Below are 26,219 nucleotides of genomic sequence, written 5' to 3' on the forward strand. Positions count from 1 at the left end.
TACAACAACCTAAATCAGAAGGTGGCATGACTCTACCCAATTTTCAGTTTTATTACTGGGCAGCAAATATATACAGTACAAGCTATAAAAACCTAGACATTGATATAAATAGATAAAAAAACTCACTAGCTTGCTGCAATGAAATCCTGAAGTACTGCTATATATTCCTTGCTTAGTATACCAAATACAAGGTATCGTCAATATACTAACAAACCAATTGTCCTTCATTCACTCAGAAAATGGAATCAATCTTCGAAGCACCTCAAGTGTGAGAATGTTTTATCTGTGGCATCTCTACATGATAACCACCTTTTTCCACCCTCTGAAACCTTTGCAGTTTTTAATGTTTGGAAAAAGTATGGGATTAAATCATTTAGAGATTTGTATATAAATAATATATGCATCCTACGAGCAATTACACTCCAAATTTAGTTTCCCATTAACAACAGTTTTTCCACTATCTCCAAATTAGAAACTTTGATAATCAAAATCTGTCCAATTTTTCTCACTTCCCACCTATTTCTATTCCAGAAGAAATATTGATCAGTCTTGAAGACTCGGACAGAATTTCTATAATATATAAAACCATTTTAAAATCCCTTCCTTTTAAAGATCCCAGAGTAGAGTGGGAAAAGGATCTCTTACAGAAAAGAGTGGAAGGCAGCTATGTACAGAATTCCCTTGAGCTGTATGTTATACATATATATATATTATTATATTATCTAATATATATATATATACCTGTAGCTATATATACAGTATATTTATTTATTAAAGTTCAATTGTTCAGCTTAAAATCTTTTATCGAGCACACCTGTCTCATTTAAAATTGTCCAAAATGTTTCCAAAGCGAGATCCAACTTGCGGACGTTGAAGTCGAGCTCCTGCCTCACTAGGCCACATGTTTTGGGCATGTACCAAATTAACATCCATCCATCCATTATCCAATCCGCTATATCTTAACTACAGGGTCACGGGGGGTCTGCTGGAGCCAATGCCAGCCAACACAGAGTGCAAGGCAGGAAACAAACCCCGGGCAGGGCGCGCACACACACACCCACACACAAAGCACACACTAGGTACAAATTTTAGAATCACCAATGCACCTAACCTGCATGTCCGTGGACTGTGGAAGGAAACTGGAGCACCCGGAGGAAACCCACGCAGACACGGGGAGAACATGCAAACTCCACGCAGGGAGGCCATCGTGCCGCCCCCAAATTAACATTCTGAACAAAAGTTTTAAATGCTTATCAGACAGCCTTGGTGTCACAATCACTCCTTATTCCATTAATAGTTGTGTTTCGTGTACTCCCAGATGGGCTTAAAGGGAAGGACAAACAAACTGTAATTGCCTTTATTTCACTATTAGCACATAGACATATCTTGCACAACTGGAAGAATCTTAGCCCATCTCTTATAAGTCAGCGGGTAAATGATGGTGTATAGTGTTTGAAATTGGAAAAGATCAAATTCTCACTTAGAGGATATGTTCAAAGCTTTTTTTTTTAAACCTGGCAGGATCCAATCAATAACATTTTAGAATAAGCATTTATATTGGGGCGATGGACTCCTTTTTGTCTTTACTACAGAATTTCAAAAGTTTTACTCTGGCTGTTGGCTTCCCTCTCTTTCTCATGGGTGGAGGCTGAATTGAATTTAGTTTTGTTAAGTTTGACTTGATTGTATACAGTGTTACATGCTTTTAATAAATTTAATAAAAGATTTAAAAAAAAATAAAAGGCCCAGGAGAAAGAAAAGACCCTCAATTGCAGTAGATATTCAAAACGACATGATAGAGTGAAAATAAAGACACTTCCGGCATGCATTAAATCTTATAATTATACTAGGTGCCATAGCAGACTGTCAGGCAGGGATTTTAATATCAGAGAGAAGTGCAACCTAGAAGAAGAAAGCAATTGTTCTTCTTGTCCTTCATGCTGGAAAACAGACCCTCCAATAGGTGCTAGAAGTGCATGACACTCAAAGAAGAGTGAGAGAAAGGACACAGTGTGTTGACTAGAAGTGCCAAATTGCCTCCTAGCTGATAGGGAGCAGCACTTGGTACCAGGTTTAAAGAATTTGAGCTGTGTTGACCTTTTAAAGTGGTGTCCTTTCTGCCAGTTAAATGACATTGCATGTTCCCGAGAAGGATGGAGAAGACTCGCATCACTATTCTAACAGAGCCTGTTTAATTTGGAATAACATTCACGTGCAAAATGTTTTTTTTTTCTATAATTGAAAAAAATAACAATTAGTACATTACCTACATTTATATCTTGGTATCAATGCCAAATGAGCATACTGATGTTGAGATTTTTCAGAATATAAAATAATTTCATTTATAAAATCTTATTTCTAACCATACTTTAAAGCTGGCTAATCAGACTTATCAAACCAGCTTTGTTAACAAAACACATTTTCAGCTATTTGTGATTTGTATGTGTACATTCAGGAAAAAATAGCTGAATAATAACACCTAATTGAAAGTAATATAAAATGAAAATTGTCTTGGGATTCCTAATTTATTATTATAGATTACCTGTAAAAAGAGTGTTTGTTTTGTTTTGTGAGCATCTCACATAGGTGAACAGAAGTGTGCTACCCTTTGTCTGTGGAAACATCCATAATTAGCCCTGTAGCAAGACTAACTTTAATTGCATTGGTTACATCACTCATTGGTTTAACTAAAATTGCAGACTGCATCTTAGTCATTTCTATGCAATATATAAATAAGTGTGTTCCCATCTTTCACGCTTTTTTAGTTTTTCAATTGATGAACACTGCGTCTTTAAAAACCCCAGTGAATACCACATAATTACTATTTGCCATACCGTTTTTAACAATGAACTAGTTTTTAGCAGCCCTTTTAACTCGGCAAACATTTTAGACCCAGCTGCTACCTACACGTTAGATATTGCCTCATTATACCAATCTGTCTCATGTTTCTGTTTCATAGCAGCATCACGAGCTAAGCCAAAGTGTTTGGCTAGTACTAAATATTTGAAACACAGACTTGTTCGCTCCAAAATAAAAAATGTATATGGCATATAGTCTAGCACGGCGCTCTCCAACTCCAGTCCTGGAAAGCTACTGTGGCTGCAGGTTTTCATTCTAACCCTTTTCTTAATTAGTGACCAGATTTTGCTGCTTATTAACTCTTTGTCTTAATTTTAATTAATTTAATTTAAAATTTTAAGAAAAAAAAAAAGTTAAGGCAGTTTAGTAATCCCAAATCAAATTTTAATAATGAGGCCAGTGCAATGCAAGTCCTGTTGGATGTTGGACTTTTTAGATGATGGTTTGGAAGAGCCAGTTGTCTATGAGGGCTACATCTGCAAGAGATGCCAGCTGATCCAGCACCTCGAGCTCAGGGTCGCTGAACTGGAGGAGGAGTTGGCTGACCTGCATTGTAATAGATAATTGGCAGTCTTGGCCCAGGTGTCCTTTAGAGAGAGAGTGTGCACCCCCAAGGTGGCGCAGGAGGAGATTCCAGACCAGATGGGTAGCAATAGGTGGGTCATGGTCACAAGGCGTAAGGTAAAGGGTGCACACTGTCCAGGGGCATCAACCCCAGAATTAGAAGTGTCTAACGTTATCATGTCCTCGGAGCTGGACGGTGACTCTGATAATTCTGAGGTGGTAGGCAGGGATTGAGGAGCCCCAACGGACCACCTCAAAACCAGTTCCCAAAAAGAGAGGTAGTGATAGTTGGGGACTCAATCATTAGGGGGATTGAAGCACAGGTGTGCTCCAGAGAGAGAGAGTCTCGCATGGTGTGTTGCCTTCCGGGAGCACAGGTGGGAGACCTCCCTGGAAGGGTGGATAGGCTCTTGGCCAGAGCGGGGGTGGATCCAGTTGTCATTGTCCACGTTGGAACAAATGACATACATAAGGGTAGTCTGTCAGTTCTGCAATCCAAATTCAAAGAGTTAGGTACCAAGCTGAGGAGCAGAACTGACAAGGTAGTCTTCTCCGGTTCTGCCTGTGCCGCGCCAGTCCAGGTAAGATTGAGGAGATTAGAAGGCTTAACGTGGCTCAAATCTTGGTGCAGGGTAGAAGGGTATAGGTTTATGGGGCATTGGGACTCCTTTTGGAACAGATGGGACCTGTTCCGCCGTGACGGGTTACATCTGAACCGGAGGGGCACCAATGTATTGGGGAGGCGTATGTGTAGGCTAGTCGAGGATTGTTTAAACTAGGGAATGGGGGGGAGTTTAGGACAGGCCAGATTTAGATCTATACATGGAAGAACAAACAATGGTGTAGAAATAAAAATGCATAGTAATGTAAATTTAAGCAAACATAAATGTAGAAGGATTAACACATTAAAAATAGCTTGCCTTAATGCTAGAAGTATCAAAAATAAGGTAAGTGAGTTGGAGTTGTATGTAGCAGAGCATAATTATGATATTATAGCAATAACGGAAACCTGGCTAAATAACAAAGATGGGGATGAGTGTAACATAGAGGGGCATTTTTTAGGAAGGATAGACAGAACAGAAAAGGAGGTGGGGTTGCTGTTTATGCCAAACAGGATTTAAATGTAAGTCATCTTCAGTTGGATGATGAGCCCCATCTTAGTGAGGACATGTGGCTTCGCTTGGAAAATATTAGGGAAAAGGTCTTATTTTAGGAGTGTGTTATAGACCACCCAATTCAGACAGTAATTTCAACACACATCTTTTAGTAATATCAAAAGGCAAGTTTACAGGGGATATTATAGTCATGGGGACTTTAATTATCCAAATATTAACTGGGATAACCTTACAGATGGAGGAGCACAAGAGCAGGAGTTTTAGAAGTAATCAGTGACTGTTTTTAACACAGCATGTTAAAGCACCAACAGGGGTGAAGCCTGTCTGGATTTAGTATTCTGTAATAATCAGGATAGAATTGAGGGTGTAGAGGTGATTGAACCACTAGGGTCAAGTGACCATAATGTAATACAATTCTCAGTATTTTGTAAGAGTACAGATGCAAAGACTAAAATTGTTAAGTTGAACTTTAGTAGGGCTAATTTTGAGCAGATGCGACAAAGTCTAAGTAGGATAGACTGGGATAAGCTTTTAAATGTGGAGACAGTCGAGGAGCAGTGGAACAGGTTTAAAAATGTTTTACATGTAATGCAGGACAGATACATACCTAAATTTGGAAGTAATAGGAAACTAAAAAACTCCGATGGATTAATAAAGATTTAAAAAAGAAGTTGCAAAGGAAAAAACTGCTGTATAAGGCATATAAGACTGATGACTGCAAAGTTAATCGTAGAGCATATGAGAACATGAGGACAACCATTAAGAAGGATATCAGAGAGGCTAAAAGACAGTTGGAGAGGAATATAGCACATAAGGCAAAAAAAGACCCCAAGAGATTCTTTCAGTATTTTAGTAGTAAAAGAACAGTTAAGGAGGAGGTCAAGTGCATCAGGAATAGTAAAGGGAATTAAAAGATACAGACAATGAAATAGCAGATGCCCTAAACTTACATTTTTCTGAGGTGTTTACAAGTGAGCAAGTGGATAACCTCCCAGAGGTAAACGCAACTACTAAGGAGGTACTGAGGGATTTGGAAATTGTAGAGGGAGAAGTGCTGCTCAGATTAAATAAGATGAAATCAAACAAATCACCAGGACCAGATAATATTTATCCTTGTGTTCTTAAGAAGGCTAGTGGGTTTCCAGATAATATTTATCCTTGTGTTCTTAAGGAGGCTAGTGAGTACATATATAAACCCTTGACACACATTTTTAGGAAGTCACTGTGCACTGGATAGATTCTGAAGGACTGGAAAATGGCAAATATCATCCCATTATATAAAAAGGATGACAGGGCAGATCCAAGCAACTATAGGCCAGTAAGCTTAACATGCATCACAGGAAAATTAATGGAAGGAATTATTAAGGATAAGATTGAGCAACACATAGCAAGGACAGGAGTTATTCTGAACAGTTGGCATGAGTTCAGAAGAGGGAGGTCGTGTTTTACTAACATGCTGGAATTCTATGAGGAGGCAACAAAAGGATACGATCAAAGTGGAGCTTATATTTATCTGGACTTTCAGAAAGCATTTAAAAAGGTGCCACATGAGAGGTTGGGCATCAAATTAAAAGAAGTGCGGAGTTCTCGGTGATGATTTTAGATGGGTGCAGAATTGGCTCAGGAAGCAGAGGGTAATGGTGCAAGGGACCTCATCAGAACTGGCCAATGTTAAGAGTGGTGTTCCACAGGGGTCACATCTTAAGACTCAGGCCCCTTATATAAATATAAAAATAAATAAATATATAAATAAATGATAGGAATATTAGTAACAAGCTGGTTAAGATTGCAGATGATACCAAGATAGATGGATTAGCAGATAATTTGGAATCTGTTATATCATTACAGAAGGACTTGGATAGCATACAGAATTGGGCAGATTTGTGGCAGGTGAAATTTAATGTCAGTAAATGTAAAGTATTACACATAGGAAGTAAAAATGTTATGTTTGAATACACAATGGGTGGTTGGAAAATCGAGAGCACACCTTATGAGAAGGATTTAGGAGTCATAGTGGACTCTAAGCTATCGACTTCCCGACAGTGTTCAGAAGCCATTAAGAAGGCTAACAGAATGTTAGGTTATATAGCACGATGTGTGGAATAAAAGTCCAAGGAGGTTATGGTCAGCCTTTATAATGCACTGGTGAGGCCTCATCTGGAGTACTGTGTGCAGTTTTGGTCTCCAGGCTACAAAAAGGACATAGCAGTGCTAGAAAAGGTTCAGAGAAGAGCGACTAGGCTGATTACAGGGCTACAGGGGATGAGTTATGAGGAAAGATTAAAAGAGCTGAGCCTTTACAGTTTAAGCAAAAGAAGATTAAGAGGTGACCTGATTGAAATGTTTAAAGTTATGAAGGGAATTACTACAGTGGATCGAGACTGTTATTTTAAAATGAGTTCATAAAGAACATAGGGACACAGTTGGAAACTTGTTAAGAATAAATTTCGCACAAACATTAGGAAGTTTTTCTTTACACAAAGAACGATAGACACTTGGAATAAGCTACCAAGTAGTGTGGTAGACAGTAAGACGTTAGGGACTTTCAAAACTCGAATTGATGTTTTCTTGGAAGAAATAAGTGGATAGGACTGGCGAGCTTTGTTGGGCAGAATGGCCTGTTCTCGTCTAGAGTGTTCTAATGTTCTAATTATTGCACATCTTAAGACTCAGGCCCCTTAATTATTTATTTTTTAATTAATTAGCAACCAAACAATATTAATACACAAAATGTACCAACACGTAAAAAACAACCTGCATCCATCACACAATAAAGTGAAAATAAAGAAAGATGAAGGCCTCAGTAATGTTGATCTGCTCAGGTCCACATAACATTTTGACAGTGCTCTTAAAAAAGAAAATCAACAGTTTTGGAAATGTCTGCCATGGCAGAATGAACACCATGGAATTAAATAATGGGTTTGATTAACAAGGAGAATTGGCTTCAAATTAAGAATGTGAGTGAAGTGAAGTTGGTTGGAGTTTGAGGCCCCATCTTAGTTGGTCATCTGTTGGCTCACTTCACATGAAATTTATGTTTAGGTGCCTTTTAATGAAAAAAGAATCAATTCATCAGTCAGAGGCTCAAGAAAATTCAATTAAAATAAAGGGAAACGGTTAATTAGCAGCAAAACCTGGTCACTAATTAAGAAAAGAGTTAGAATGAAAACTTGCAGCCACTGTAGCTCTCCAGGACTGGAAATGGAGACCCTGGTCTAACACATTTCATTCACAAAACAAGACTCACTCCAGCACGTTGTTTGAACATTGTTCACCTTATTCTTTCTCTACTTGTGTTGTATGCTTCCTTTGTTTCCATGAAGAACTTACTCCTAAAAAGCAATTACAGTAAGTGTCCAAAATAATCCCTTAAAAGCTAAGAGAGAACTTAAAATGCTATTACAGCAACAGACAAAAAGGTGGATCTTTTGGAAATTGGTAAGTCACTTGCCAAACTGTGCCATACAGTCCGTAAGAATCAATCAAGCATTCACATAATAAGGCATAAATGGCTGAAATTCATGGGAGTGTAGTGTTGCCTGTACAATGACAAAAATGGTCTCTCTAGTTTGTGATGAAATGTTTACAAAGACTGTGTAAAGCATTAAGTGTATGGCTATGGGTGAAAAGCATTTAGCCTTTATAAGCATTAGTTGGATTAGGGAGGAGCTTAAGGCTAGTAACGGATAGCTGGCTAGTTATGAAAATTGCTACAGTCTTAAGAACTTAAAGATCACAGGAGAATCAGAATCGACTGATGTATTATAACTAATCAATGTGTCTGTGTCTGTGTAGTCACTAGCTGAACTAACTGCAGTTAGACTCTCAACTGATCTACATAGGCTACACATCAAATTATGGTGTACAGCATTACATAATTTGTGAAAATGTTGATTTTTGATATATAACAAAATAATTTCAGGTGCAGTCTGACCAATATATTCCTGTGGAAGATATTCATTTCGAAATGGATCAAATAGAGCATCAGCTGGATGAATTAGAGCACAGAGGAGTTGAACTGGAGCAGAAACTGAGATGCTGTGACAATGGTAAGTCTGCATTTAAAACAAGTTTGTTCTTGTGTTTAATGATAAGAATCAAGCTAGATTTAAACTCCCACTACTGTTCAGGTACAGTATATCATTAATGAAACTAGGTTTATGACCATAAAGCAATGGCAACACTTATATATAAGTTCTTGTATAGTAGGCTGCTGTTAATGGCGGACTTTGCTGAATGTTAAATCTGAAAAGTGCAGAGGTACGTTTCATATTGTCAAATGCATTGTAGTAGAAACTATGTATGAAGATAGTAGAGTTTTGCAAAAAAAAAAAAAGGTTTTCATAACTCACTGTGATACTAACCAAATGCTGGTTTTGTTTTTCATTTTAAACACGTAAACCATGAAAAGCTCATATTTCTACTTAGGTTGAGATCTGCATGATTGAAATAATCATAATGCTGTACAGTAACCACATTGTATAAATATTTTTAGCAACAACTGGATATTGCTTGAGGTGAAATCACTACCCATTTCCAGAGACATTTATACAAATTCTGTAAACTTATGCAGATACATTCAAAGCTGTAATGTTGTGTGGAGGAAGAATACACAACAATTATTTCAGTAAACTAAGTTTATATGCAACAAAACATATAAATACTACTTATATGATGTCTTAATGCATTTGGTTTTCCCAGTTTTGAATAGGAATGAGTTGGAGTGATAGATAACTCTAATTTAATGTCTGTCCATTTTTGAATCTGTTTAATCCACTTTCAGCTTGTGAATGCTGAAGCCTATCACAGCAACATCACATAAACACTCACTCATTCAGGATAAACTTAAAGTTAAATTAACCTAGCCATCAGGTTTTGGAGGAAACCTAGAGTAACAGAAAGAAAATTCATTTAAGTACAAGGAGACTGTACAAACTCTGCATAAATGATGTCTAGGCCAAGATTCAAACTTGGGTTACTGGAGTTGTATGGCTACAGTATAACAACTGTGCCCCATTCTAAATTAAAACAGGGCTTTAATTTTTCCAGTAACATACCAGGTGGGGTGTCCAGTGTATGCCTTTCTGGATACATACAGTATAAATATTCACTACCCATTATGCCATTTTAGATACATTTTAACCTGTCATGAGTATTCTAACTTCTAACAATGGTTAAGCAGAGTAGAATGTTAGCTGGTCATCAGAAAGCTAGTTTCCCTCTGTGAGTGTACTGTGTGCACCATGATTCAAAGTATCTGCATGAGATAGCTGGGGGAATGAACAAGTACATTAAAGATAGGTGTTAAAAGTAAATCGAGATGGACTTTGTTGAAGGAAAGTCAGTTGAATGATAGTGACTTGGCAGATATTGTCACAAATTGAATGATGCTGGTGCTTTTTCCTGTTCTATGTGTCCAAATAGCTACAAAGTTAAGGTATGTTTAAGGATCAAATGCACAGAGGTAGCTATTCATGTTTGGAAGTTCACAATAACCTTGCCAGACCGTGTGTGCAATCAAAAAAAATTTTCTTCAGTAACAAGTAGCAGCATCCTACCTTTACAATATCTGTTCAGAAGAAAGAAAAAAAAAATAAATAAATAATTTGAAAAAGACTGGCTTAGGTCAACTGCAGCCCCACTTGGTTACAGGTATAAACAGTGCCTTACTTTGCTGTTGTTTGAATTACTTAATTTAATTATTCTAGATCCGTCTGCTTTTCATGAACATTTCTTCATTTACGCTGCTGCCCTCTCGATTATTTATTTTTGTAGCTGTGAAAGAAAGTAAGCACTTCAAAGCTGTTGATTGATTGTTTATAGATTTATTTAACATGAACATTTTCAGATGAATCACTCACTTATTTTGATCATACAGAATGATACCAATAATTATGAAGCGAGGTTAAGGATATTTTTGGTCTTTCTGAAATAATATTATTGTTCTGACCTCAGGTGAATTGCAGTGAATTCTTAAACATGGACTGGCATTTTTTTCTTCTAAATTAAGCTTATTATGAGTATAGTGTGCAGTATGACTTTATGTGAAGAAACACATACTTTGATTTTACTGTTATGATCATGATTGGTGTGATTTTTTTTAACGTGCTTATTAACTGTAATGTATTTTTATTGATTAATAGAAGAGGAAGAAGAGAGTTTGCTAGTTGACTGGTTTAAACTTATTCATGAAAAGCACTTGCTGGTGAGAAGAGAATCTGAGCTTGTTTACACGTAAGTACAAGTCTTATCTATTAGCTTACTTGTATACGAGGAAAAAGAGCAGTACTGTTGGCTCTCTTGCTAATTTGCTTCTCTGAAGCAGAATCTTATATAATCATAATACTGTAGACTGAGAGTGATATGTATTAAGCAAACATTATGAGATAGAGCCTTAACTGATTTGTATATTTACCACACAAGAACATTAATGGCTGAAAAGAAAACATTGCCAGTTGTAAGCAGGTTTTTGCACTAATGATTAAATGTAAAACGCACATGTTTGTCAAGACTTTTATGAATGCTATTTCTAGATATATTTGTGAATTTATTGACTCTGCTGAGATTGCATTAGATGAGGACTTAATTGTCTCTGGTGCCCCTTCTGTTTTGTTGAATATGTGCGCTCATACTGATTGCAGTTGAAAAATGTACAACTTTTCTGAACAGCGGAAGAACAATGTGGTAAATCAGTTCACTTTTCCTAGTCTGATGCCAGTCACAGTAATGTTGTTTATCTAGCAGTTGAAGTTGATAGTGGGCTGCATTAAGTAACTCTTTCACTCTAACCCTCTTGGTTCTATTAGCAATATGTCTTAGATTACTGTTCTAATGAGTGACAAAAGCACCAGCCAGAGGGTTTGAGGTCATCTTCTTTTGCATACATAACTATACCAAATATTTCTAAACATTGCTGAAAGTATTCTGTTGCTGTAGTCATTATTTACTTTAGTAAGTAGTAACACATTCAAAGATGGTCTTGCATGCCTGCATGCCTTAACTTTGACATTTTCTCAACCCTTATGTCACAGAAGAAGTGCTTTGCTTTAATTTCTTTTGTAACATTTTGTTGTTACCTACTGGCTCATATCAGGGGTTTGGTCCGTTTTTTTTTTGTTTTTTTTTTGTTTTTGTTACTTAAGTCTTCTTTTATTCATCAGCACCCAATTTTTTACTACTGTATTTCCTTCATTAACAATTTTCCAGCCTTTACATAGTTACAGGCATACTCCGAGGTAGACAGCAAAGGTATTAGTTCAGACTAAAGCCAACGGCTCATTTTTGTGTGTGATCAATGAATGCAAAAGAAATCGCCTGGCAAATAGTTTTCCTAGTACATATTCTTACCTGAAACAGGGGAGTGTAGCACAAATGTACTGTATCATTTTTAAATAATACAAATACAATGTTACCTGTTGTTTCAGAGTATTTCTGTATTTAAAAAGATGTTATCTACAGTGCTAAAAACTAAAATATTTTTATCTTAATTTACTTGTTAGTTTAATAAATTGCAAATTTTAATTTTTAAATCAACACTGTTTGTTTTAAGCTTGATAATGCGGTAAAATACAGTAGCAGCTAAATGTAATGGTATTGTTTATAAGTTATTTAATCCCAGGGTTAAAAGAGTACTGTCCCATAATGGTTAATGTACTTTGTTATTTTCTACACAGAGCAAAACAACAGAACTTAGAGGAAAGGCAGGCAGATGTAGAATATGAACTAAGATGTCTCTTGAACAAACCAGGTGAGTCCAGGTAGAAATACAATTAACAAACGCTCAGATCATATCAAGTAATGTTAACTATTTATCATTTGTGCCTTAGGCATCCGAGACTTTGTTCTGCTGTCTTACTGCATTAAATCTAATGGTTTTCAATATGACAGTCTTTCTAAATGATTACTTTATAATACACAAGCTTGCTGATTTGTTTACTAGTAGGTTTATGAAGTACATACATAAATGAACTCTTGTTTAACATCTCATTTTTGTGAACTATTTGTGCTTATACAGCTTTCACTTACCAAATCATTCTTTAATGGTACTCATTCTGCTCTGCCACAGTTAATCAATATAGTGCAGAAGGTTGGAACCAGTTGCTCTTAAAAGTGATAATGCTATATTGAATACATTGTGAGAATTGTGTATGCATTCAGGAACCCAAAAAAACAGACCTACAGTTTTAAATAATATTATAGTGAAGTCCATCACTAGACAAAGTGTATTTCTTTAACGTTGGTAGAGAAAGTACAAGGACAGATTAACTGCTTTCTGTGGCATGGTAGCTCACAATGCAGTGTTCAACATCTATAAAGTTTACAGTTGTTTGTGAAACAATGATTATGTCCATTTGTGTCTGTACAGCTGATGTCATTCAAATTAAACTCTTGAAGTCACACCCCATGGCTTTTCAAGTGTAAATGAATCATTAATATAAATGTAGGCAGACTGTAGGCTAAAAACCAAAAACAAGGAAAAGATTAAATCCCAGATTAAAGCAGGGACTTGGGTGGAGCCATGCTCAGATAACTATCATAAATGAAGACTAATGGCTAAGTTTATGAAAGAATTGTAATTTATGTTTGTTTTGTAACTTGTAGGGCGTGTCCAAAAATTAATAATAGTCCTTAGAGTTAGGTGGAAAAGGAATGAAGATGAAGAAGTTTTAGGTTTCTATCAATCCGAATAAATCAAATTTAAAGAAGTGATTTAATTCATGTACAGCATATTTAGCAAGGAATTACTGCTGAGATATGAAAAATAGGAGTTTTAAAAATTCAGAGCACAATATAGTTAAACAAATTCCTGCAAAAAAAATCAGGATCTTGAGATTAGGGAGTGTATGAAGGAAGGAATTACTTAATCATGTCAAGTAAGGTAACAGTTTTTGTTTTACCCTACAGAGTAGCAGAAACAACACATTTATTAAAGTGAAAACAAAGACTGTGAGTAAATTCTTGGCTCTATTTTCTCTAGAGATGAAACATTTTCTCCTAAATTCCACTGTCCCATTTTCTAACTCACTAGTTTATGGTAACAGTACGCCAGGGGTGATCTCATAAACATTTGACAAAAATCAGCAAAAACCCCTAAACAAGCTACCGGTCCATTATATGGCACACATTTTCACACACACACTCACTGTCTTTAATAATGGGCTGATTTAGAGCCCTCAATAAACATTAAATTAACATCACGGTGATATGAGAATATTACATGTGGCAAAAAAAGCATGTAAACCTGTTTTGCTTTTTCGACTGTGAAAGCTGCTTCATTTTTAGCTGCTGTCCAAACAGTAAAGTCATATCAATATTCAATACACCTACAAGAGGCCCTGTGAACAACCAAAAGAACCTATTTCCTTTTTTTTAAGCCTACAGCTATGTGCCACATAGTCTTTTCGGGCAACATCCGACCGCATATACATCTGTGGTTTTATAAGGACATAGTAGAGTTCAGAAATCCCAATCAAAAACTGGTATGCAATGGACATAACCGGACATAGCGAATGCCACAGCTTCCCACACATAACACATTTATATCATGTCTCTTGTATAATGTACAAAGTAATTGTGCTGCCAGTACTGTGTTGTACTTTCTATCGTCATTGTAATGTGAACTTTTATTTACTTACAAATAAAGAGTTTATCATATAACAGTGTATGCTTTGACTCATAGGCAGCATCACCCAATTGCACATCTCTGGGGTGTCGTAGCGTTATCTTTCTCTATTTAGTCAAAAGGGTACACTACAGTGTCCCATATAGCTTTGTTAAACACTGTAAATAATATGGCGTTCACACAACCCCCAAATCGCATAATGTACTTTTTCACAGAATGTATTGTGGCTGTTAAGTGGTGCTAAGTTAAGTTGCAGCTTCTGCTTACTGGTGCTTCTTCTAATACTCTGTGCCAAGGTTCTGGTGGTGGATGATATTCACCCTGAGATCCTAAAGGCTTTGGATGTTGCTGAGCCATCCTGGCTGACACACATCTTTAGCACTGCATGGAGGTTGGAGACAGTCCCTCTGGATTGGTAAACTTTTGTGGTGGTCCACATCTTTAAGAAAGGCATCTAAAGTGTGTGCTCCAACTTTAGGGTTATCACAGTCCTCGGCCTTCCTGGGATAGCTTATGCCAGTGTTCTGGAAAGGAGAATCCAGCTGTTGTCTTAGCCTTGAATTCATGAGGAACAATTCGAACACTGGACAACCTTTTTTTTTTTTTTTTTCACCCTTACAAGGATTCTGGGAGGTTCATGGGAGTATGCACGAGTAAGTCTACATGTGCTTTGTGGACTTGGAAAGGGCATACGTTGGCACACTTGGGAGAGTGCTTGGGGAGTATGGTGGTTTCAGGCTTGCTATTGAAGGCTTTTCGGTCACTGTATAACTGGAATGACAGCTTAGTTCCCATTGCTGGCAGTAAGTCAGACTCATTCCTGGTCAGGGTGGGACTGTACCAGGGTTTGCCTTTTTTCTTCAATTCTGTTCATAATTTTAACAGACAGCTTTTCTAGGCACATCAAGGAGTGAAGTGGAGGGTGTCCAATTTGGCAACTTCAGGATCACATCTTTGCTGTTTGCGGATGATGATGTCATGCTGGCTTTATCGGGCTGTGACCTTAGACAGTGCTAAGTGAAGTAAATTGAGTAGGCTCCGAGGTGAGGATCAGGTTTTGATTTATCAGTCGATCTACATTCCTACCCTCATCTATGGTCATGAGCTGTGGGTAGTGACCAGAAGAACTAAACTAAATTAGTTTCCTTCGCAGTGTGCCTGGGCCTAGCCTTAGAGATAGGATGAGGAGCATAGACATTCAGAAGGAGCTCAGAGTAGAGCTACTGCTCATTCGCATGAAAAAGAGCAAGTTCAGAAGTGGCTCGAGTATTTGATTAGGATGCCTCCCTGGAGAGGTGTTTTGGGCATATCCAACTGTGTGGAGACCTTGGGGTAGAACCAGGTACACGCTGAAGAGATCATGTCTTGCCTGGCCTGGGAACACTTCAGTTTTCCTCATGGAGGTGTTGGAATAGTTGGTGCGGAAACGATATATTTGAGCATCTTTGCTTAGACTACAACCAACAGCAGAAGCAGCGGATGATGGATGGATGAAAGGGAATTCCATAAATGTGTTGCCTAGCACAAATAGCATTTGTTTTCCTTGTTTCTTAGTGCTGTATAAAGAGGTATTTGAGAGAGAGAGAGGAAAACGTGTTCATGCTGCACTTTGGCATGAAATATAGGATGTAAGATCTCAGGAGATGTGCATTAGAAAAAAGTATTCTATCCTGTGACAAAGCATGCATTTGGTTTGTCTCTTGTTGAAAGAACATTTTGCTTTTGTGTGTGTCAAATTCGTAAATGTACTACTATGGCTCTGAGGCTAGGGATCTGTGCTGGCAATTGGAAGGTTGTCGGTTCGAATCCCATAAACACCAGAAGTGACTCTACTCCGTCGTGCCCTTAAGCAAGGCCCTTAACCTACAATTTTCTCGTCCTGGGTATGATGTTAATCTGCATCCAGCCCTGCAAGCAGGCCTTTTAACTTAACTGGGAAAACTTGGGGGTTGTTGGCAGAATTGGTAGTCCAGCCACCATAAAAAAAACGCACTCTGTTCCAGTGTGGTGCAGAGGTGTCACCCGCTGCATTCAAGTCCCAATCCAGGTGGTTCATCGTGTGGTGGGTGCGGCAATGTGCTAGTCAGTGCATGCTCCCAACCTCTTTGTTTCCAAAGTATATTTATTTTTTGATATGATTTTTGTTTGCTGTGCATGTTTATGTTAATCTTTACTTTTCAGAAGAAGAAGCATTATTTTAATGCGTTTTTGTTGCCTGTACGTTTCTGTATTATTTGCAGTTTAGCTTTATATTTAGTTAAGAAGTATAAGATAAGCCTGTCTAGGAACAAATGTATTTATTGTGATTGATTTTTTTCCCCTTATTAATTAGTTTTCTTTTTGTTGAAACTCTTTCTATAAGCTTGACAGATGTTGGGACTAATATACTAGGAACCTGCTTTCATTTGTTCTGAAAAGGGGTTTTGAGCAATTTGTAGAACCCCCAAAGGAGGGAACCGCATTCAGTAATATTTTAAGTTGATTAAAAGTAATTCAGTAGTGATATAAAAGTAACATCCTTTGATATTGATGAGGGAAGTACAGTTCTTTTAAATAATTATCTGAGATAATATATACCATTGAATAAGAGCTTTGGCATAACAGTGTGAAAATAGTATTGCTGCATCACATACTGCACATGACAAAGAAGATTGTGCTTATACTGGTTGATTTACAAATAATTTTCTGTTTGTGAAACCATTGTTGAACTAACTCAATTTAAGGACCTCAAGTGTCTAATATTTTTCAAGCATCGGGTATAAAACAGTAGTCTACCTTTGTAACAAACAATGTTATTTCTCAAAGGATGACAAAAAAAGTCACAGTGTCAATGCACATATCAAGAGGTTAGCCGCCTTCTAAGGAAACTGACAAACCAAGCATCATGATGTCATTTAAGTTGGAAAATGTGCAGGTAGCATGTCTGTAGCTATCTGGATCCATTTCAAGTTACACATCAGTTTCACTTAATTTTTTACAGCTGCAAAGAATATTATTGCATAATAAATGTCAGACTGTGCAACTTTTTGAATGAGTAATATTTCTCAATCTTATTTTTTATATATACAGGCAGTCCCCAGGTTATGTACGAGATAGGGACTGTAGGTTTGTACTTAAGTTGAATTTGTATGTAAGTCAGAACAGGTACATTATTTTAATAAGTGCTATTGGTGACCGACTGTAACGAAGTGCTCTGCCAATGAATGATGGAGTTTCACCTCTCTCTGACCTTTTTATTATTTCTACTTTATTTTCAATGGTGATGGTTTTTCTCTTCTTTACTATATCACCAGCACTTGCATCAGATTTGTGTTTCAGAGACATTGTTGAAGGGTGAAGACAAAAGATTAGGATGAGGTGTTGAGGCACAGCACTATACACGCTATCACAGAAGGAAGGCACCCATCGTCAACATGTCTGATGTACTGACAAGAGACAACTTCCTGCTATGTGTGTAACAGTACAAGCAGGCTTGCTATTGAGAATGAATGGGACGGCGAGGGGCGGTTCATCACCAGCCCCACCTTACAGTCACCTCCACTACAGTATGCTGCCTGCAGCGTCCGCACACCGAGAACAAACATGGTGCGGTCGAAGGCTGGTAGTGAATTGCCCACCACCACCCCCATTCAACAGGCAGCCATCCGAGGCACACTACAATGCTATCCCCTGCCGCCCCATTCAGCCACAACTGGGTCACCACTTGCAGCATTACCAGCCGCCCACCGAGAACGAATGGGGCAGCCGTGTGTGGTGGGCGGGCAGTGAAACTTCTAGCCGCCCGAGGGACACTACACTGTGTGAGCAGCGAAATTGTCCCCCTCCAGCCTCCGTCCAGCCATCGCTTGCAGCGTTCCCAGGCCAAAGATGACGGAGCAGCAGTTACTGAGGCGCATGCGTCGCAGCTGCGACCCCGTTCGTAAGTCGTAGATCGGATGTCCGTAACCTGGGGACTACCTGTATTTTGGATTCTTCTGTAATATATTTTAATTGAGTTAAGCAATCTAACACAATTCTGGTATATATGCTGGAAAAGTACAAAGTGTTTTTACATTGTTCTTTGTAAAGTCATTCTTAATGTACACATTGTCTGAAAGTTAAGATTGCTACTAGACTCCATACAGGAGCAGGTACCAATGAAAAAGGCTTACATTAAATGTTACTGTTTTGTCTATGGTGCATATATTGTTTGTTTTCTGAAAGCTCCATACTCTGTTTACAGTTGTCTATGCCAGGTTATCTTGATATTGCAAGTCAATGTATTTTGCATGTACAAAAACACTTTTTTTCCTTTTCTTAAAACAGAAAAAGACTGGACAGATGATGACAGAACAAGAGAACAGGAACTTATGCAGGAGCTTGTAACTATAATTGAACAACGCAATGCAATTGTTAATTGCCTTGATGAAGATAGGCAGAGGTAAATACATTGTCTTTTTTTGTCCTCTTCCATACCATTACAAAGCAAATTTGTAATATTTTGTTTATATTTAAATTTTTATTGTTAATTTCACTTTAGATGATAATACTTATATCTGCTTATAAAACAATATAGGAAAACAATGTGGCATGGTGGTTTGCGTAACAATTCCAGAGTGCAATACACATCCTGATCATTTATCTGTACCGAGTTTGCATATTCTCTCTATGCCATTGTGATATTAAGGGAGCCTGTCAATTAGCCCATGCCCTATGCAGAGTTGGTTCCAACCTTACACAAACAACTCAAGGTAGTCTTTAGTAGAGTAATTAAAACAATTTTGATCATCAATAACTCAATTTAAAATACATATTTCTAATTTCTAAATTTATTTAGTAATAAGCATGGTACCTTATTTTGTCTGCAAAGTAATCTAAACTGCTGGTGACCATTAGTATAATTTACAAATTATGTGAAAAAGTCTGAAATGTTTAGAGGTTTCTTCTGCTTCATCCATTCTGTTGCAGATTTCCTTCTTGTTTGGAATTGTTGTCTTGCAGCATGGTTTAATTTCTCTTAAGCTTCATCTCAAGTGATACCCTAACAATTCTTTTTTTTTTTTTTGGTAAATAAAGATTTTTCTGTTGTAGTTCAGAGCTCATTGCTGTCTCACTTATTATCTGTCTGGCCCTGAGGCTAGAAAGCAGCTGCAAACCATTATACTTCCAATGTCATGCTTGACGTTTAGGATAATGCTTTTTGGTCCTTTTTTTTTTTTGTTTGTTTTTCTTCTGTCCTTGTAAATATTGAATGTGTGATATAAGAGACTGTTGACCCTGATAAAAGGAATCTCAATTGTTGTGACTCAAAGGCATTTCCTTCTAATAAAGCTTGCTTTCAAGAACATCATAAGCAGTGTGGTGTTCCTTAATAACATAAAGGGTCTAATGTCATACAATAAATTCCTGGACAAATTTTTGCAAAGCATCTTTATTAATGCAAAAAAATAAAGAGAACATTGAATTAAATTTATGTTTGATGAAAGTAACATATTTGCCATTCAAGCCAGAGTTAAATTTTCTATGAACGGAAATTTGTAGGGTTTTTTTTTTTCCTTTTTTAAATAAACAAATCAAATGTGAAATTGTTTAGCATTCTGTACTTTCTGGGGTTGAATTTCCTCTATTTTTACACTGGGTTCTGGACTATGAACTCATGTAAGACACAGACTTTATAAATATTGCTGTAACCCTTTCTAGTCTCATCAAAATAGGTAAACGATCTTAGGTAAATTCTCAGAAACCTTTCTTCATAGGTACATGATTCTTTCAGAAATATCATGAGATGCCTCAAAATAAGCAGAAAAACAAAACATGCACCAGCAACCCAACTGTTGTGAAAACAGCAGTTATAATAAAAGAGAGACCTATCTTATCCCATATTGCATCTGTATAAATTTATCATGATCAACACTTGTGGATACTGTGGAATTGTGTAAAAAATTAGAGAAAAGTGCTTTTTTTTTCCATTACCACAGTTCCTGTTAAGTTGACACCTGTTATAAAGAACACAGTATGCTTTTGTTTAATCTCTGCACTTTTATTGGAAAAAAGTTTTTTTTTTCTTTTCTTAGGGAAGAAGAAGAGGACAAAATGCTAGAAGACCTTATTAAAAAGAAAGGCAAGTGTTTCATAATCTTTTTTGTTTGTTTGTTTTAATTTTTTTATTGAGACATAGTCAACCCAAATTTAAAACTTCACAGTTAGTTTTCTTGTCATGAACAACAATGTATATTCAAGAAGAGACCATGCTTTTCAATCTGGTTATTTTGTTTATTTTATACATTAGACTAGAAATATAAATGCAGTTCAGTATTGTGTAATTGAATACTGGAATTTTTAGGCTAACTATTCCTTTGGTATTGGTCCACATATGTGTCAATATATGACATTTTTAGACAAAACAAATAATAAAATGCTGAGAAAAATAATCACACACCAGTAGAGCATATGCATAGGGCATTCAAATAATTCTCCTTAATCAAATTTAAATAATGCATGTAACAGGCTTTGGTTAATAACAGAGTTTTCAAATATATTGCTGTGAATATGTTGTTAATAACATCTTCACAGTGAATTGTTAGATATATACTGTATAGTAAATCATAGAATTATACAAAATCGGAGCCCACACATTCAAAGGGGCTGGAAGTAATGGGGCATTTTGCCCCTGTGCAACTGTGTACCAAATTGGGATTGGATTTATGAACTGATTGTGGTGTGGTACATTGTTAAAGGCAGGACAAGGAGTCCTCTTTTTGTGCCAATACAATAGCTGCAGTAAACTCAGCCAAACAGCTGCCTATCGGATCTGCACCATATTTAAGTAATTTTGGCTCATTTCTCTTTATTTTTTATTTTATTTGTATTCCTAGGAAGCCTTTTATGAATGACTTGCTGTAGTCCATGCCATTACATTTGTTTAGGATAGGGAATATGTTTCTGACCTGGCCATTTTGAAATACAAGAATTCTATTCCTGAAGCCATTCTGTTTTTGATTTACTGTACTTTTGGGGTAATTTTTGTGTTGTATGTACCCTCCATTATTCTTTGCAGTCAGGATAAAGCTGTGATGTTGGTCAGTAATGTTTATTTTTCTCCCCAAATATAATGCTGTATGGTATTATCAAACTTGACATGAGCAGTTTTATTTTTATTTGAGAGCGGTAGTTTACGTTTTGGTAATTCTGTAAACACCAACTTTGTATGTTTTTTATCATAGATTTCATGGCCATAAAAGTGAAGTCTTAAGAGATTCCAGCAGATACTTAATTAATCTTTGTTATAGAAAGCAGCAGTCATACTGAATTCTTGCTGTTTGTGTACTGTCTACTTGACTGTGAACTAATGCAGACCCAAGCATTTAAAGTACTGTTCTGTATCAAAATCAGTGTATGTTAATTAATTTACATTTCCATATATTGTACAAATGAAAGGCAGATAAAACACAACTCTTTTCATCTTTGATGTGAAAATTACAATACAGTCTGTGTTTTTAAATCGGCAGACTGAAGAGGGGTTTTGTTAAACTTGCACAACAATTTCCAAGTAAATACTGTTAAATTAAATATAATGTCGTAGTGTGGATTGCACAGGGCTGCATCTACTGAACAGTAGTATCTGTATAGCTACAAATGTATTTTAATATCAGTGTAATTACATAAAGTTTTAAACATTGCAGATTTACTGGCATATTTGTGTTTTGAACTTTCTAACAATGGCTTCAGCTTCTCTGTACATTTTTTGCAAAATTATACCATGATTTTAAGAGTTTTTTTTAATATAATTATTTAGTAATGCTGAAATGTATTTGATGGAGGTTCAATGTACTTGTTGTCTGGTGGTGTACATAATACACTTATCTATATAAACTGTTGTAAAGAGCACATAACATGCTTACATATGTGTGTGTGTGTGTGTGTGTGTGTGTATATATATATATATATATATATATATATATATATATATATATATATATATATATATATATATATATACACACACATACAGTACAGTACAGTACAGTACAGGCCAAAAGTTTGGACTCGCCTCCTAATTCAATATGTTTTCTTTATTTTCATGACCATTTTCATTGGTAGATTCTCACTGAAGGCATCAAAACTATGAATGAACACATGCGGAGTTATGTACTTAACAAAAAAAGGTGAAATAACTGAAAACATGTTTTATATTCTAGTTTCTTCAAAATAGCCACCCTTTGCTTTGATTACTGCTTTGCACACTCACTTTGACATTCTCTCGATGAGCTTCAACAGGTAGTCACCTTTTTTTGTTAAGTACATAACCGCATGTGTTCATTCATAGTTTTGATGCCTTCAGTGAGAATCTACCAATGTAAATGGTCATGAAAATAAAGAAAACACATTGAATGAGGAGGTGTGTCCAAACTTTTGGCCTGTACTGTGTGTGTGTGTATGTATGTGTGTGTGTGTGTGTGTGTGTGTATATATATATATATATATATATATATATATATATATATATATATATATATATATATATATATATATATATATATATATAGTTATATATATATATATATAGTGTTATTAAGAGAAATAAAGAAATGAAGCAGATACAATTAGAGAATTGCATTGCATCAAAATTAAAGGTTGATTTATTTAAACAGTTTATGTAAGATATGAAATGTGCTGAAGATTTGTTTGCATGTCAGCTTCTCCAGCTTTACACACGCTCCTAAACTAGGAAGTTCAATTTTTCCTTCCCTTTTTATTTCATTCTCCTTTTTAATTACATAATAATTATTCTGCTGTTCCATTTTTTTTTTTTGCTTTCTTATATGGCTTGCCTTATTTATATGATGCCTGTAAAACCAAAAACTTTTTAAGAGATGCATTACTTTGGGCTGTAGATTCTAAAAATATGGTATATTGTACAGTTATTCTTAAGTCTAATATGTTTTTTCTTTTATGTTTAAAGACTTCCACAAAGACTCTGACAGTGATCCTAAAAAGAAAGGGAAATTTAAACCCATGAAAGTCTTAAAACTTCTGAGCAGTGGAAACAAGACAGAAAGCAAAATGAAACCACAGAGAGAAAAAAGCAAATCCATGAAAAGCCTATCCCCAGAATGACTTAAGCAATAGTTAAGAAAACAGGAAATCACCATGGCAAAGATGTATTGAGTTTGTGGTGCCTCATGAATTGAAGCTGTCCTTCCTTTTTTGAGTGTCGGAAGGTCACTCTTATCTTACACACACAAAAAAATCCTATTATACTGTATACTAGAAATATGCAATAGGTGTTACCTTTCATTTGCTTGCTGCTGTTTAGAAAACAACACTGAAACATACTGACCATTATTTAGTACTGTGCACAGCACCATATCATTTTTTCAGTTGCTGGCCCTTCACAAGTTGTGAACTTCACGATTTTCTTTGGAGGACTTTTGAAGAAAAGTTTCTAATCAAATATGTGCCTACTCCCATAAACAGTCATCAGTGTAATTGTTTTATGTGTTAACTTGTTGTGATCCATTTTAGAAATGCAGTTACACTTATAAAGTGATAGCCTTTCTAAGACAATGCATTTTTAATTTAAACACATTTCTGTTTGTCTTTTTCATGTAGGTTTTAATATGAAGGCAAATTGGTGTGCAACATTAAAGTACTGGGATAGTATTTAAGCAATAGTTTAAAGGAATTTGTAACAGTGAGGTACGGAAGTTTAACACCAGTGGTGCTTGTTTTGTTTTACACACGGTTAACCCTTGGACAAATAGTAAAGCAATTTAAGGTTTTCTTTGACAACAAGATAATGAATTTAAAAGATATCAAGCTGCGAAATGAAGATATTGATTCAATGTTCTTAAAACTGCAAAGTTCAGAAAGCCAAGCCTTTTTTGTTTTTTGTTTATAAATCATTTCTCATTTTTAATACCAAGAAGCTAATTCTGTGTAAAGTAGACACATTTGGCTTACAAACAGTTTATATATTCTCAAATGTAAATAGCAATACTTTATAAAGAGAAAAGTGAGGAAAACATATTTATATGTTATGTACAGAAAGTTTGAATGTTGGCATTAGTTCATTTTTTGAACTGTTTGGGGAGAACATGCACTTTGTACCTGCTTTATATGCATTTTAAATAATTAATAATAAATCCTATACTGACCTTAAGTGGTCTTGCCTGGAAATTAAATCAAAATGCTGTAACTGAGGTTTGGGTGAGCTTTTCAGTTTTAGAACCACAGATATCAAAGCATACTGTTTGATGCATTTTTTTTTTTAAATTGTGTCTTTAGTTTCCTTGTGCCAAACTATCTCATATTACAGTTGTGTGGGTTGTATTTAGCAGTTGTTACAAATAGGTTTTCAAATAGTGTTATACTCGTAATAGCAGTTGTAACTATACACGTGTAGCACAAGCTAAAGTAATTGTATTCTTTGTAGATTTCAAATAAGCATCTCAAACAGATTCACGAGTCATGATAAAATTTTATTAAAAATCTGAATACAGCTTGTCCAAATGAAAACTTGTAGTTACATTTGTAAATATATACTATTAGAACAAGCTTTTTTTTTTTTTTATACAATTTATATTCTGCCCCAGTTTGGATCAGCATAGTTTTGTTACGAAGAAGAGCATTACTGTACTTACACATGTGAATGTGAATTCATGTGGTAGTTTTTATTTATGTTACACGAGGCTGCTGATCATAGTTATGGGGGCAGAAGTTATTCCTTAAATATTCTGCCTCTTTTTCACTTAATTAGGTAGTGTGTGCCTTCATGGTTATTGAAATATCTTTAGTGACAAATCTGCAGTGTCAACTAAAATCATTTAATGTTAATGACTAATGCCAGTTTGTGTTTCAGGTAAACACTTAAGCATTTCATATTTCTTAACTATCAATCCTACTGTTTAGATACTGAAATATTAGTTACACTGGGATATTTTTATGAGGTCATTGCTGCCCAAACATCTGCAACAATTATATAGAACAAGCCATTCAGCCTTGTGTAATTGAAGTAAGACTTTAAAATCTCAATTAGGACAAAAGAACATTTTTTTTTGTTTGTTTGTTTTTTTGTTTTTTTTTTAATAAATAAGGCAGCATATTGTCTTTGTCATTTGTTTAGAAAGTAGTCCTGACAACATGAAATTAAAAAAATGGAATCTCTATCTCTGCTAGAGCATTTTCTTTTTATGTGCAATGTAAAGTCTGTATATTTTAAAATGATTTCAGGAAAAGGCATGAATCTCCATCTGTCTGATCTATAATAACTAAACAGAAATATCAAGGAACAACTGACATTGCAGGTTTAAAGATGAGATGGAAATACTAAAAAAGGCAGGGATACTTATTTATTTCCTCTGTGATGGAATTACTCTGTGGGGTTATAAGAAAAGCAACAAAGCCACACATGGTGGAATCCTATAAGACTGAATAGTTATTTTAAATGAATTAAATGGTGTTTCTTTTTTGACCTTTACTCTTTTTGTTTATAATAACAAACATTGCCTTAAAATATTTCTGTTACTGTATTACTTTAAAGAACTGTTAAATATGTTTTTTTTTTTAATCATTGACCCAATATTTATTTATGTCTCCAGTGAATGCTAAAACAGTAGATGATGTAACAGTTCTCTAAATGCTTTTTCCTCTCCTGCTGCCTTTTAAATACACATGGGCTTTCTAAGGATGTGTTGATAATATAACAAATGTAAAGTTTTTATAGAGAGAAAGTAAAATAAATGAATAAAACAAAAATGTCCCACTTGTTTTGTTCCTTTTTTGATATTCTGCTAAAGATACAGGGATTTTCCTTTGGCCTCATTTCTAAATTCAAATCCCTACACTACCAAAGAAGGAAACCAAAAATGAATATTTGAACATGCACTTTGAAACCTGATTTCCTTAAGTGTTGCAAACAGTAAAAACAGCTAAATTGTATTGTTTATGTGCTTTAAAAAGCTTGAGATGACACTTACTTGGGCAGTGGAATTTGGTGCTAGGAAAGCATAGCATGAAAACTTTAAAAATAAATGCAGGCTGTATTGATATTTAATCAAATTACTCCACATAGTAGGAAG

At 35.7% G+C, this 26,219-nt stretch overlaps 1 protein-coding gene across 3 annotated transcripts in view; it reads left to right on the top strand.

The window, feature by feature from the left end:
• micall1a (MICAL-like 1a) overlaps nt 1–25,898 on the top strand; it is a 69,213-nt gene extending 43,315 nt beyond the window's left edge. For all 3 annotated transcript variants that reach the window (XM_039765599.1, XM_039765600.1, XM_039765601.1), the window contains 6 exons: nt 8,461–8,587; nt 10,682–10,772; nt 12,212–12,285; nt 18,466–18,580; nt 20,214–20,260; nt 23,102–25,898. In XM_039765599.1, coding sequence (XP_039621533.1) covers nt 8,461–8,587; nt 10,682–10,772; nt 12,212–12,285; nt 18,466–18,580; nt 20,214–20,260; nt 23,102–23,256 — 609 coding nt within the window. In that variant the 3' untranslated portion in view covers nt 23,257–25,898. The remainder of the gene's footprint in view (nt 1–8,460; nt 8,588–10,681; nt 10,773–12,211; nt 12,286–18,465; nt 18,581–20,213; nt 20,261–23,101) is intronic.
• The last annotated feature ends 321 nt before the right edge of the window (nt 25,899–26,219 follow it).

This window comes from Polypterus senegalus, chromosome 10 (genome assembly GCF_016835505.1).
Source record: "Polypterus senegalus isolate Bchr_013 chromosome 10, ASM1683550v1, whole genome shotgun sequence".
Lineage (NCBI taxonomy): Eukaryota > Metazoa > Chordata > Cladistia > Polypteriformes > Polypteridae > Polypterus > Polypterus senegalus.